At 39.8% G+C, this 15,364-nt stretch overlaps 1 protein-coding gene across 7 annotated transcripts in view; it reads left to right on the top strand.

Moving 5' to 3' along the window:
• Positions 1 to 15,364, top strand: part of PPFIA2 (PPFI scaffold protein A2) — a 452,695-nt gene that overhangs the window by 232,059 nt on the left and 205,272 nt on the right. For all 7 annotated transcript variants that reach the window (XM_088454381.1, XM_088454383.1, XM_088454384.1 and 4 more), the window contains 2 exons: positions 826 to 927; positions 9,051 to 9,215. In XM_088454381.1, coding sequence (XP_088310507.1) covers positions 826 to 927; positions 9,051 to 9,215 — 267 coding nt within the window. The remainder of the gene's footprint in view (positions 1 to 825; positions 928 to 9,050; positions 9,216 to 15,364) is intronic.

Below are 15,364 nucleotides of genomic sequence, written 5' to 3'. Positions count from 1 at the left end.
TAAAACCAGCATTTGTTGGGTTAAAACTTTTCTTCATTGTCCCGTAGAGGGAGGCTGTATTTATTATTGGATGTGATGATTAGCATGTGATGACCAATTAGTGAAGTGGTGGGGCTCAGTGTTGCATCAGGGACAAGGCTAAGCTCCATGCCCCAAGGGGAAAAAAAAACATTGCTGTCTCTAAGCCATCGATGGTGGAGGACCATGGGATCTCCTCCATAGATGGCAAAGCCATTGATGCAAACCGGTGTTCATCCCTAATTTTTCAGGTTTCTCTGTCTGGTTTCAGTCCATTACCTCATTTCCCCCTCATATTGCAGTTGCTTGGGACCTACTGTTGTCTAAAGTAACTTTAGAACTTAGTTTTTTTTTTCCCATGTTACATTAAACTTAATCACTAATAGGGTGATAACAAATGTGGCTTCCTGTAATTTTTCACCTACAGCTTTAATGTGTACAACCACTGGATATCCTCAATTATGAGCGCATTTTGTCCTGTTGTTTTTGTTGATAACAAGTCCATATCACATTGTAATGTGAAACCAGATGATAGTTTTACAAACCTTGCTGAACCTAATCTATTGGAAGCATAACTTATATCAGTGGAATGTGATTACAATGTTTGTGTTGTATTAATGTTCTCTTTAGAAAACTATATACACTTTGCCTTTGGGATATACTTCTAAGTTGGGGAGCTATTAATATACTCAGCTGGTTCTAATACAAAATCATTGCTGATATGTTTGCTGAATTGCAGTTACCGCTGAGATGATGTAGGATCCATGCCTTCAAGCTGTCATAGTGACATTTGTCATCTGTTTGTAGGAGTTTGCTGCACTGACAAAAGAGCTGAATGCATGCAGGGAACAACTACTTGAGAAAGAAGAAGAAATTTCAGAACTGAAAGCAGAAAGGAACAACACAAGAGTAAGTGCTGATTGTACCATTGTGTAGTGTATTTCCTCATATTTCGGTTTTCAACATTCATTATATGCTTGTGACATGTGGGTATAAAAGCCTTAATCAAACCAAAAACACATAAAGGGACTAATTCAGAGGCGGACACAGAAGCGCCTCAATCTGCGTCTATTGGCGGTCGCCTGTCTGTGCCGTTATGCAAATGCCGCTACAACGTCTATCCCTGTTGTTTATCCTTGTGTATGAATGTGCAAGGACTGAGACGCCCACTTTTAGTGTCTGTACATGCTGTAACACAGCCTTGCACTTATTTAGACCCCACTGTCTGTCGCATCATCAAAACTTGCAACTGCCCGATTGAGTGTCTGAGTGCACAGACACTTCAGTGACACCCCCATAACTCGCCCATAAGACTGACCATCTCCTTGTGTCTTTTTAGCCACCTCACATTCACTGCCCAGGAATGGAGAGCACTTTTCCAAGACATTTCTGATACTGTGCGTCTCAATTGCAACAGCACTCACTCTGTGAAATGCATGCGCTGTAGATTTTTTGGGGGGGATTTTCAGGCAGTAGCAAAATATCGCTCACCCCTGAAATCATCAGCATTTTGTGCAAATCCGAATCATGCCCAGTATGTCTAGAGGCACCCTTCACCAAAACTATAATGAATTAGACATTGTTACCGCTAAGGTTTTTGCTAATCTAAAGTTTCTCTGTGACACATCAAAATGAAATAACAACCTAAGATCAGAGTTATTGTAGACCGAACAATACCCTGCATAAATGTAGGGTCACAAAAATTTCACCTAACACATTGATTTTTTAAGAACACAAACACAGAACATTATTAAATTGTATTTAATATAACAAGTTCATGGAATTAAAAAGTCATTAAGAAAAGGACGTCCAAATATAAAAAAAGCAAAACTGTTTTTTTAAGATAAAGCCAAGCTTTAAATTCTCTTTTGTTTGATAATTGGGTAACATGAAACAGTAAACAGAAAAACACAATAACCCCTGGTTGGCTTCTCAGCAGCAGGACTAGTGACAAGAAAATGACTTTTTGGGAGACCTCTACATTCAGTTTTCATAGTTATCTTGATCAGACGAAAATCACAGTGCATTTTTAAATGTATATTTCATGCATAGTAACCTTTCTTTTTATACTAGAAATTTTAATGATTAACCAAAGGTTCAATATGTATCTAATTTATGTCAATAGCTAACGGTTAGTCACTTCATGTGGATTGTTTTCCTATTTGCACCCAAGATTTTTACTTTTTAAATTTAAAGACCTCCCAATTATTTGATTGTTTATTTTCCCACATTACACTCTTTAGAATCCTCTTCTGAAGGCACCTACCTGCCATCCTCCTGTGATATTGGTGCCCTTGATTTTCTGCAGGATAGCTGACTATGATGGTAAATGTACTCCCTATTCCAATGTTCCACATTTTGGGGCATATGTATCAAATCGTGATGTGAGATAAAATTGTGAAATATATATCACCAACCATCATTTCTTAAACACAGCCTGCAAAATGTACTTTAGAAGCTGATTGGTTGGTGATATATCTCACAATTTTCTCACATCAAGCTTTGATACATATGCCCCTTTATTTCCCTAACTCCCAAAGAGAAGGTTTGTTAATTGTTGGTGACCTATTTGGCATGTAGAGAGATATAAAGGATAATTATTTAAACTGGTTCACCATGAAAAGCACAGTTTGCAACTGGTAAAGAGACGTTGCTGTTATGTCTCCAAAACAACTAGGCAATTTCAAAATCACCTGCAGGACACCTACTGTACTCTGCAACATAAGAGCATTGCAGCATTCTGTTTGCAGCTGCTTCAGGCTGCTAGTACAGTACTCAACTGGTCTGTAGTAGTACTCTGACACATACAGTGACTGCACTACTGGTAGGTAACACAAAGCTCAACTCAAGCAACGCAGTGCTATTACTTTGATTTTAGAGTGATGTATAATAGCAAGAAAAGCAATAAAGCCACCTCAATCTTTATGAAAGTAGCATTGAAAACAGAGTATGATAGACAGGCTACCAATCCTTTAACATTTCAAAGATGATAAAAGACTGTGGGACTGATTCTAAAGGCCGGTACACACTAGACGATATCTAGTGTGTTTTGGAGAGGGAAGGGAACTTCCGCACAGGAACTGAGCAATTAATGTTATTAATGTAAGATAAACCAACATGACACGATATGCAATTGTTACATATAACAAAACAATCCTATGTGTTGGTGGTGCTCCCCAGAATCAAAAATACATTGTTAGAAATGTGTGGTTCTTTGCAAGAAGACAGAGATAAAGACAGCAATTCCTCTGTGGGGGCACTCTTATCATAAATCACATGGTTAAAATATAGCTTTTAATAGTTTAAATGAAGAAAAGTACGCAGCAAAAAATCCTTAAATCTCAAAAAATCTAAAAAATGTTGATGGTGCACCAATGGCTGATCAGTGACCAGGGGCTGGCTGGCAACTTTTAGCCTGGGGGGCAAATGCATGCAGGCGGCCCTGGCAGAGGAGTAGCGTGTAGCCAGGGTGCCCGAAGAACGTGCATGCCACGGCGCCTCCCACCCTCCCCTCAAGTGTCCCAGGGTGGAGGCGGGTCCATGTGGGATTAATGTAAAGTTAAAATAAAGATATGGGGCAGCCCCGTCATGGTGCCCATATGCAGTGCCCCAGGAGAGGACCCCCTTATGCAGGCCTCCAGGAGTGCCCCCAGTAGTGATCCTCCCTGTGCAGTGCCCCTTATACAGTGCACCTAGTAGTGGTCCCCCCTGTGCAGTGCCCCTTGTGCCCCCAGTAGTGGCACCCCCTATGCAGTGCCCCTTATATAGTGCCCCCAGTAGCAGTCCACCCCCCATGCAGTGCCCCTTAAATAGTGGCCCCAGTTGTAGTCTCACCCCCTATGCAGTACCCCCAGTATTGCCCTTTTTATAGAGCCCCCAGCAGTGGTTCCTCGATGCAGTGCCCCCAGTGGTAGTCCCCTCCCCCCTATGTAGTGCCCCTAGTAGTAGTAGTCCCCCCTTGTAGTGCCCCTAGTAGTAGTAGTCCCCCCCTTGTAGTGCCCCTAGTAGTAGTAGTAGTCCCCCCTTGTAGTAGTAGTCCCCCCCCTTGTAGTGCCCCCAGTAGTAGTCCCCCCAGTTGTAGTCACCCCAGTAACAATCCCAAGTAGTGGTCTCCACCTTGCAGTGCCACCAGTAGTGCCCCCCCCCTGTAGTCGCCCCCAGTAGTGATCTCCCCCTTGTAGTGGCCCCAGTAGTGGTCTCCCTCTTGTAGTGCCCCCAGTAGTAGTCCCTCCCTCTTGTAATACCCCCAGTAGTGGTTCCCCCTTTGTATTGCCCCCAGTAGTACTAGTCCCCCCCCCTTGCAGAGCCTCCAGTAGTGGTTCCCCCCTTGTAGTGCCCCCAGTAGTAGAAGTCCCCCCCTTGTAGTCGTCGTCCCCTTGTATTGCCCCCAGTAGTAGTAGTCCCCCCTTGCAGTGCCCCCAGTAGTAGTAGTTTCCCCCTTGTAGTCTATCAGACTCTCATTGGCTGCTGATCAAAACAAACACACAGCTGCAGGTGCCGGCGGCTGTGTGTTTGTCACTTGTGTAGCGCTGACCGAACTCTGTCCGGTCAGCGCTACACACGCGGTGACACAGACTGCCCATGGCCCGCATGACGCTGCGGCCCAGGGGGCACATGGCACCCTGCCCCCCGGCCCAGCCCGCTACTGTCAGTGACCCTATATGGGCAACAAAGTCTTCGCTAGTTTCAAGTAGCTATACTATAATGATACTCCCGGTATGACAATTTATACCAGGTAGTACTTAATCAAATGGATTTGATTTATAATAGTCCAATGGTGTAATTAAACACTCTTATTGTGTATCTGAGGGTGAAAATTATTTATATTGGTATTACATTGAGCACTTCTCGGTAACATACTCCAGTTGTCTACTGTATGACATAATTAAAGAATCTGAACATCTTAATATCAATGGTTGGCTATATAGATAGGTAATTAGTAGTAAGGAGAAAACAGTACATTAAAACAATTATTAAATCAATCCAATATGTTTCAGAAGTAGCTGGATGTGTTCATCAATTGTCAGGGCATAAACAGATGGGTTGTGTCCAGCTATTATGTATAGCCAGTTCTTAAAGTGGTCCTAGAGAACTGGGGGAATTCGCCCTCCCCCTTCTAAAAAAAAAGTAATGACAGTACGCACCGTAGATGCGCGCCAAAAAAGGGGTGTGGTCTCAAATTAAAGGGGCATGGTCGCAAAATAAATGGGCGTGATCACACAATAGTATTCCCAATTCAAATTACACCACATAGTCGCACAATCTTGATTCACATTGCACCACATAGTAGTGTCCATGAATTCTCTCATCCATCATTCACTGTCCATAGTGACACATGATTGGAAAGTAGAAATCTCCGGTAGCATAACAGGACATCTCTTTGATTTTATGACACATATGTTTTACTGAATTTATACTTATATCCTGGTGTAAATACACCAATTACCTACTTTTTCTGGTAACATATATACCTATAGCTGGGATCCAATATACAATTTTCTGTCAGATATCTGTCAGATATCTGGCTGGTTGGAATGAAAACTTGGTAATGTATTGGAGAAAATGACAGTCGATCATATGGTTGTAAACACTGAAAAAAGGACAAAAAAAATTGTTCAAATTGGTTACATTTGTGTTTTTTTAACCAATTTGTCTGAACAAGCATTTTTGGCTATTTTGTAGTGTTTATGAGCAAATGGACTATTGTCATTTGTTCCCATACATTACCAGGTTTTCATTCCAACCAGCCAGATTGGACAGCTATCTGATTGAAAATTGTATAGTGGATGCCCAGCTTATCAGATATTCCAGAGACTAGTGACATCTACCAGGAAATCAGATTTAAACAGCTATACATAATAGCTGGACATAACCCATCTGTTTATCCCCTGGCACTTGATGAACACATCCAGCTAGGTTTAACTGATTGGTTTCTCACAACTTCTGAAATATATTGGATTGATTTAATAATTGTTTTAATGTACTGTTTTCTCCTTACTACTAATTACCTATCTATACAGTCAACCATTGATATTAAGATGTTCATATCCTTGAATTATGTAATATGGTAGACAACTGGAGTATGTTACCGTGATGTGCTCAATATAATACCAATATAAATAATTTTCACCCTCAGATACACAATAAGACTGTTTAATTACATCATTGGACTATTATAAATCAAATCCATTTGATTAAGCACTACCTGGTATAAATTGTCATACCGGGAGTATCATTATAGTATAGCTACTTGAAACTAGCAAAGACTTTGTTGCCCATATAGGGTCACTTATCAGCCATTGGTGCACCATCGACATTTTTTAGATTTAAGGATTTTTTTGCTGCATACTTTTCTTAATTTCAACCATTAAAAGTTACATTTTAACCATGTGATTTATGATCAGAGTGCCCCCACAAAGGAATTGCTGTCTTTATCTCTGATATCTAGTGTGTACTGACCTAGTTAGTGACAGGACCCGATGGGGTACCACATTGGAAAGTGCGTACACCCATAACTGAGAGTGCTATATGTATTTATCGTGTTACAGACATACCTGAGAATGTTATACAGTATATACTTATTTTATTACAGTTATAGTGCATAACTGAGTTATACAGTATGTAATTATCTTGTTACAGTGCATACCCGAGAATGTTATACAGTATGTACTTATCTTATTACAGATACTGCATAACTGAGTGCTATATGTACTTATCTTGTTACAGTACATACCTGAGAATGTTATACAGTATGTACTTATTTTATTACAGTTACAGTGCATACCTGAGAATGTTATACAGTATGTACTTACTTATTACAGATACTGCATAACTGAGTGCTATATGTACTTATCTTGTTACAGTGCATACCCGAGAATGTTATACAGTATGTACTTATCTTATTACAGATACTGCATAACTGAGTGCTATATGTACTTATCTTGTTACAGTACATACCTGAGAATGTTATACAGTATGTACTTATTTTATTACAGTTACAGTGCATACCTGAGAATGTTATGCACTGTAACAAGATAAGTACATACTGTATAACATTCTCAGGTATGCACTGTAACTGTAATAAAATAAGTACATACTGTATAACATTCTCAGGTATGTACTGTAACAAGATAAGTACATATAGCACTCAGTTATGCAATATCTGTAATAAGATAAGTACATACTGTATAACATTCTCGGGTATGCACTGTAACAAGATAAGTACATACTGTATAACTGGCAATGTTATAGATACTTATCTTGTTACAGTACATACCTGAGAATGTTATAGGTACTTATCTTGTTACAGTGCATAACTGGGAATGTTATAGGTACTAATCTTGTTACAGTTACAGTGCATAACTGGGAATGTTATAGGTACTTATCTTGTTACAGTGCATAACTGGGAATGTTATACAGTATGTACTTATTTTATTACAGTTACAGTGCATACCTGAGAATGTTATACAGTATTAACTTATCTTGTTACAGTGCATAACTGGCAATGTTATAGGTACTTATCTTGTTACAGTACATACCTGAGAATGTTATAGGTACTTATCTTGTTACAGTGCATAACTGGGAATGTTATAGGTACTAATCTTGTTACAGTGCATAACTGGGAATGTTATAGGTACTTATCTTGTTACAGTACATACCTGAGAATGTTATAGGTACTTATCTTGTTACAGTGCATAACTGGGAATGTTATAGGTACTAATCTTGTTACAGTTACAGTGCATAACTGGGAATGTTATAGGTACTTATCTTGTTACAGTGCATAACTGGGAATGTTATAGGTACTAATCTTGTTACAGTACATACCTGAGAATGTTATAGGTACTTATCTTGTTACAGTGCATAACTGGGAATGTTATAGGTACTTATCTTGTTACAGTGCATAACTGGGAATGTTATAGGTACTTATCTTGTTACAGTGCATAACTGGGAATGTTATAGGTACTTATCTTGTTACAGTGCATAACTGGGAATGTTATAGGTACTAATCTTGTTACAGTGCATAACTGGGAATGTTAAAGGTCAGTGTTGGCTAACCTTGACACTCCAGCTGTTATGGAACTACATAACCCAGCATGCACTGCTACAGTTTTGCTATTAGGGCATGCTAAAACTGTGGCAGGGCATGCTGGGATATATAGTTCCACAATAGCTGGAGTGTCAAGGTTAGCCAACACTGTTATAGGTACTTATCTTGTTACAGTGCATAACTGGGAATGTTATAGGTACTTATCTTGTTACAGTTACAGTGCATAACTGGGAATGTTATAGGTACTTATCTTGTTACAGTGCATAACTGGGAATGTTATAGGTACTTATCTTGTTACAGTGCATAACTGAGAATGTTATAGGTACTTATTTTGTGGCCAACAGAGTGCAATTTTTTTCTATTTATTTTTTCTCTATTTACATATATAATTAATATCCTACATGACATTATTAGATGATGGGCCTGATTCATTGCTGCACGCAATGCCGATATTTACGCAGCTGGCCGATGTTGAATGTACTGCACATGCGTCCCGATGGTTACGCTCTAATATGCAGAGCGAATTTGGATGCAGAGAGATGCCATTTCAGTGGTCGTTTCTGAATGGTAACGGGGGTGGCTAGCCAGATGAGGGCAGAGCCATGGTCAGTTGGAGAATTTGCAACTCTTCTGTCTGGCGCAACCGATGGTGTGTTTTAGTATGCACAGCGATGGATTGGTGCTGCAGCTGGTGGGCGTCTTAATAGGAATACCATCGGCAATGGCATTAGCATAAAGACGCAGATGCAGCTTCGGCAGAAGATGCAGTCGCATCAAGATGCAATTGCGTCTACCTCTGATTCCAGGCCAAGCCACCTCATAGTGCAAATCTTGTTTCCCATTATAAACAACTCAACAGATTTTTTTTTTTTTAATCTCTTATCTGTTGACTACAATCCTGCATTGAGGGTATAATGCATTCATGATGTTAAATAATTTGCCTTAGCTGCCGTATATACTGAATTATTTACCTTCAATTCAACAGCTGTTATTGGAGCATCTGGAGTGTCTTGTTTCAAGACACGAAAGGTCCTTGAGGATGACGGTGGTAAAACGCCAAGCACAGTCCCCCTCAGGTGTTTCCAGTGAAGTGGAAGTTCTCAAAGCTCTGAAATCTCTTTTTGAGCACCACAAAGCTCTAGATGAAAAGGTATGTTATGGTGCATTACACACGGTGGCTTTTAGAACTCAACAACACCATGGAATTCTATGTATATGTATTTATTTGTTCCCACAGATTATTAGGGTATAAAACTGCAAATATAGAAGGTAACCTGATTGACAGAAGTGACACAGACTGCATAAATACATCTATTCTATCTAGCTTTGCCTTTACTTTGTTGGACATCCTTATCATCGATAATGTTAAATGTGTAATGCATAAATACATGAAGAACTGACAAAAACAAAAGTTAATGGGTTTTTAAACTGTCTAGTTAAGGCGGGTATCCACTACAAGATCTGAAAACGATTGCACGATTACGACATTGTAATCGTTCAGTCGTTTGTCAGTCGTGTGATTAGCCTGCACTAAACGAGCAGACGTTCAGTATAGGGTCATCAATCATAGGGAAACATGCTGAACCTGACGATATTGTCAGGTTGACTAGCATGTTGGAAAGATGATTGATGTCTAAACGACCAGCTGCCACTCGCATCGCTTGTCTGTTTAGACACATTTGCAAATGATTGAGCGATCGTTATCATTCAATCGTTCAAATTAATAGTCTAGTGCAGAGGTTCCCAAAGTCCGCCATTACAGTCCACGTTTTGGGGATATCCATGCTTGAGCACAGGCGACTTAATTACTACCTCAATCCATTTGATTTAACCATCTGGACTCAAGTTTGGATATCCCTAAAACGTGGACTGTAATGGCGGACTTTGGGAACCTCTGGTCTAGTGGATACCCCCCTTTAAGCAAGCAAGTCTTTCAGAGATTTCATTGATATCAAAAAATATTAATTGACCTATTGACTAATTTCATGTGGTGTTGATAATGTAGCTCATGGCAACATACATTATAAAACATTACGGTAATATATTTTAGGGGAATAAATGCTGTAGACTGTTATGTCTGAGATTGTAGCTGCTCATAAATGTTTCATATTAGAATTGTCATAGGTTATCGATTAGCATGATTTTGGAGCTTTCTGTGAAAATTCATAAAGTACAGGGGTATGGTGTGTTATATGTATTTGTTAATATTGTTGCTCTCAGTCTAATACATATATGAATATCTCTGTTATTAATTAATGTATTTACCTACAAGTATTAAAACTTGCCAATATTAAACACAATCCAGTGTACTTCTAAATATATCCTAAGCCACACCTATGCAGTTCAATAAACTTTCAGATCTAAAATACTGAAACATAAAGCACATTTTACTACAAGAAACTAAAAACACTAAAGATAATGTATAAACTAGAATTCATTTTAAAAAAGTGCTATGGATTCTATTGTATTGATTATTTTTTTTATTTAGATAGATATTTGAGTCAGATGACAAAAAATATATAAACATCTTTATATACAGTATCAGTGACAAATGGGACAGTTTTTGGAAATAGAGAGGGACAAAGGAGTAGGCCCGACATATGCACTGTGATGCTATATATAGAGCTTTACTGCACATGCATTGTAGAGTCTCCTGTGCATGCCTCCATTGCTCCTGTGCTTGCTTCCATACCCTGGGCTTAGAAGGTATAACGGTACTCACTGACTTTTCCACCCCATAAATTAAATTTCCTGTTAGGCTGATTAGCCTCAACTATCATGTTTCACTCAGCCTTCAAAGCAGTGAGAATAGCATAGATAGCTTATTAAACATTTTTCAAGAAGTTACAATTATCAGTATGTGAGGTACTTGATACACTCATGTGTGGATGGTCAACACATTCTCTCACTCGTTGTCCTCTTCATCATTCTCCTCCTCCCTCCCATATCATCTTCAGTCTCCTCCTCCTCCATCCCACATCTTCTTCATTCTCCTGCTTCCTCTAACATCATCTTCTTCATTCTCCTACTCCCTCTAGCAGCATCATCTTCATTCTCCTGCTCCCTCTAACATCATCTTCTTCATTCTCCTGCTCCCTCTAACATCATCTTCTTCATTCTCCTGCTCCCACTAACATCATCTTCTTCAGTCTCCTACTCCCTCTATCATCTTCTTCATTCTCCTACTCCCTCTAACATCATCATCTTCATTCTCCTGTTCCCTCTAACATCATCTTCTTCATTCTCCTGCTCCCTCTATCATCTTCTTCATTCTCCTACTCCCTCTAACATCATCATCTTCATTCTCCTGTTCCCTTTAACATCATCTTCTTCATTCTCCTGCTCCCTCTATCATCTTCTTCATTCTCCTACTCCCTCTATCATCATCTTCTTCATTCCCCTACTCCCTCTATCATCATCTTCTTCATTCTCCTGCTCCCTCTATCATCTTCTTCATTCTCCTACTCCCTTTATCATCATCTTCTTCATTCTCCTACTCCCTCTATCATCATCTTCTTCATTCTCCTACTCCCTCTATCATCATCTTCTTCATTCTCCTACTCCCTCTAACATCATCATCTTCATTCTCCTGCTCCCACTAACATCATCTTCTTCATTCTCCTGCTTCCTCTAACATCATCTTCTTCATTCTCCTACTCCCTCTATCATCATCTTCTTCATTCTCCTTCTTCCCAAATAATGTTCTTTATTCTCTGCCTCCCTCCTGCATCTTCTTTTTCATTCTCCTCCTCCCATTCCCACATCATCTTATTAATTTTCCTCTTCCTCCCTCTCACATCCTCTTCTTCATTCTCTTCTGCCATATTACACAGCAGTTTAGACTCTGATAAAGATTGGTTGTGCTACCTTTATAAAAATCACTTGTTTTATGTGTAAGTGATTCCTGAAACCAGTGTACTGTAGTAGAAGTACCTAATTCTACAATTCTTTATAATTCTCCTGGGCAGGAAACCTTTTCTTGATAGAATCTTTGTCAATATATTGCTTTGATATTCCCAATTGTGCGATCCCAGGGATTGTACAGATGATAACAGACTCAATATAATTTGAGCTGAAAAGTCCTTGCACACCAGTCTTATTATGTTGATACTTCAGAAATTTTCCTTTAGAAATTTTTTACAAGTATAGCAAGCTTGTTTAGTGTTTAAATGATAGATTGTAACAGTCGTGTTTACGATTTCATTTGTGACATAGTGCAAAATCTTTACATATAATAAACATATCCTAATATTGTTATTTTAGATTCAGTGCAGCACAGTCCTCTCCTTGTCAGTGGGTGATATGACTTATGTGCTTGTAATTATAGTTTCAATATGCCAAGGTCTGTCTTTTATACTTTCTGCCATCCTAGCAAAATTGTTGCATTTAAGATTTAGGGGTCTATTTACTAAGCAGTGTTAGGAGAAGTGAAGGGTATGCAGTCGGGAAGCCGGCGGACATAATCCCGACAGCCGGCTTCCCGACTGCTTAATCCTGGTGAAGGGTTAAATGACAGGCATCTAAATCTAGACATCTGTCATTTTACCGACGCTGGGAGACCAGCGCCCAGCATCCCGATCGAATAGATGCCAGGTGCCGCTGCAGACAGCCGCGGGGGGGGGAGGGTTAGGTTTAGGGCTCCCATGGGGGACACGGTTAGGCCCCCCCCAGGAGGTAAGGGTTAGGCTAGGGGGAGGGAGGGTTAGGGTTAGGCACCCCCCCCGGGGGACTTAGGTTTAGGTGGCGGGGAAGGGGGGGTTAGGGTTAGGCACTGGGGGGGAAGGTTAGGGTTAGGCACGCTAAAGGAGGGTTAGGGGGGTAGAAATAGGTTAGCTAATACGTACCTTCGACGATCGGGATTTCCTCCTCTGCCGGCCTCCTTGTGTCGGGATTCCAACCGCCGGGCAGGGGTCCGGCGGTAAATCATACCGATTCCGAAGTGAAAAGTGATAAGGTGCCAGCCAATCAGCTCCCAACTGTCATTTTTCAAACACAGCCTGTGAGATGGCTGTTAGGAGCTGATTGGCTGGCATCTTATCACTTTTCACTCTTCACTTTTCACTTCTCCTAACACTGCTTAGTAAATAGACCCCTTACACAGCCCATACCACATATATTATAATAATAATTGGCATCCATACCAGTATTATACAGTTGGTACACCTAAAGCTGAAGCATTTTTGATAGGAGTATATTGGACATGCAGAATATAGACCATGGCATATCTGAACTATAATCTGTGCATCTCTTTAATACGTTATATTGAGACTGTCCTTTTCCTCTGTACAATCCTTGCGATCCCACAATTGGATTATAAACAGAATACACTGAAATAAAGATGAACGTTTTCCTCCCCACGGGAACTATAAAGAGAAAGTAGAATTGGGTACTTCTACTACATTGGTTTCAGGAATCAATTGTATAGGTATAGAGCCAGTTCACCCAAAACAAGTAACCCCTCTTTCCTCTCGTTGGGTATCTCAGTATAATTAGTATAACAGAATGGCACCTCTTAAAGGTATTTGTCACAAGACTTGATCGTTTTCTATTAAATACTGGTGTGAATGATTTCTTACTCCTACTATTTGGTATCATTTACCTCAAGCCCTGTCAGAGTTAAGCTTACAATCTAAATTCTGGACATGTCCAGTCAGTTAACCAGAATATTTCTGGGCTGTTGATGGTAATTAAAAGCACCCAAAGGAAACACTTTTTTGTGATGCTGTTATTATTATTTATTGTTTTATTTATAAAGTGCTGACGTACAGATGTGTCCTCATACACGTAGCATCAATACACCATATGGCGCATGACTGACTCACTCTGAAAGGTGTAGCATAGTGTCTATTTTTTAAAATTTTGCATCATATTAACTTATCAAATACAACACAACACCACTCACAGTGTATTAGAGATGCTAGGCTGCCACTTTAGCTGCACAGGAATTGTGCAAAGTCGCAGATGAAGCACAACAGAACTTGGCATGAGAAAATGGCGCAGCTGCACATTGTAGCACTTCGTACACAGATTCAGGTTCATTCGCATACAGATGTACATATTTTACACATCTACAGTAATTGATCAGTGTAATCTAACAAAGTAGTTTGGTCGCTTCCAGTTTTATTTATGTGAATTAGATGCACATTTTGAGCATGGAAGATGCTCAGCGCGGACATATTGCACGTGGCCTGGTGCGCCGAGAGAGGCGGTTTGTCACAACTGAGGACACAACTGTATAGGCAATGAAGGGATTGCATGATACCATACTGTACAATGACTTTAAACAGAAGGTAAAGCTGGCCATGCTCAAATGAATTTACAGTCTAAAAAGGAGGAGCACTTGATACATAACGTAGATCAAATAAAATTTTAGTAGACGGTGGGAACTCTGTATTGGCACTGATGACAATCAATAGTAAAGCAGCCATTGGTGACTGGCATTTATGTGCAGCTACTAGTGATAGGGTTGTAATGAGGACACATAGTGGAAGGTGAAGTAATGATGAACTAGTCTTTGTAGAACTCTTCACACAGTCATCAACAGGGTAACTTAAGCTGGGTACACACTAGACGATATGTCGCCTGATCCGCCCAATCAGGCCGACATATCGCCCATGTCGGCAAGTGTGTATGCGGTTGGCGAACGACATTTCATGTGGTTGTTCACCAGATTGTGCAGTGTCAAACGACCGCACAATGTTGTTCATCGCATCGTGCGTCGGCTGGATACACACATTGTCTGGTGTGTACCCGTCATTGGACTATTGATGTTGAGTGGTCCCTTTGATGAACATTTATATAGTTTATGTCAGCGGTAATGTTCTGGGTGTTCATATAGAGTTAACAGCAAGGCACTAATACAGAAGTACCTAGGATAATATTTAAAGCAAATTTAGGTAATTCTAGAGCAATGACATGACTTTCCTTTTAGAAATTCCCCATTAGTATTTACACAGCACACAATATATATTATACTGTAAATATGTTTCATTGTTATATGAAATATGTATATACATTGGAGTTTTTATTGGGGGCTATACAGTTATGTTACCAAAGCATGTCATTGGGGTGCTGTTCAGTTCTGTAAATACTGAATTATTGTAGCACGTTTTGCACTTACCCCAGATATCTTTCATTTGTTTATGCTCAGAAAAAAGCCTACCATAGCATCCTAGCATTAAATACTAATTTTAAGTTGATCCATAATAAATAAACAAATCAAAAGTATATGGTGATCACCTCACTATAGCAGATTCTGTATGTTGTGATTGACAGTGGAGTTCAAAGGCCATTAGCACT

Source organism: Taudactylus pleione, unplaced genomic scaffold (genome assembly GCF_031769625.1).
Source record: "Taudactylus pleione unplaced genomic scaffold, aTauple2 ptg000040l, whole genome shotgun sequence".
Taxonomy (NCBI): domain Eukaryota; kingdom Metazoa; phylum Chordata; class Amphibia; order Anura; family Myobatrachidae; genus Taudactylus; species Taudactylus pleione.
This window is presented reverse-complemented; position numbering and strand designations above follow the sequence as displayed.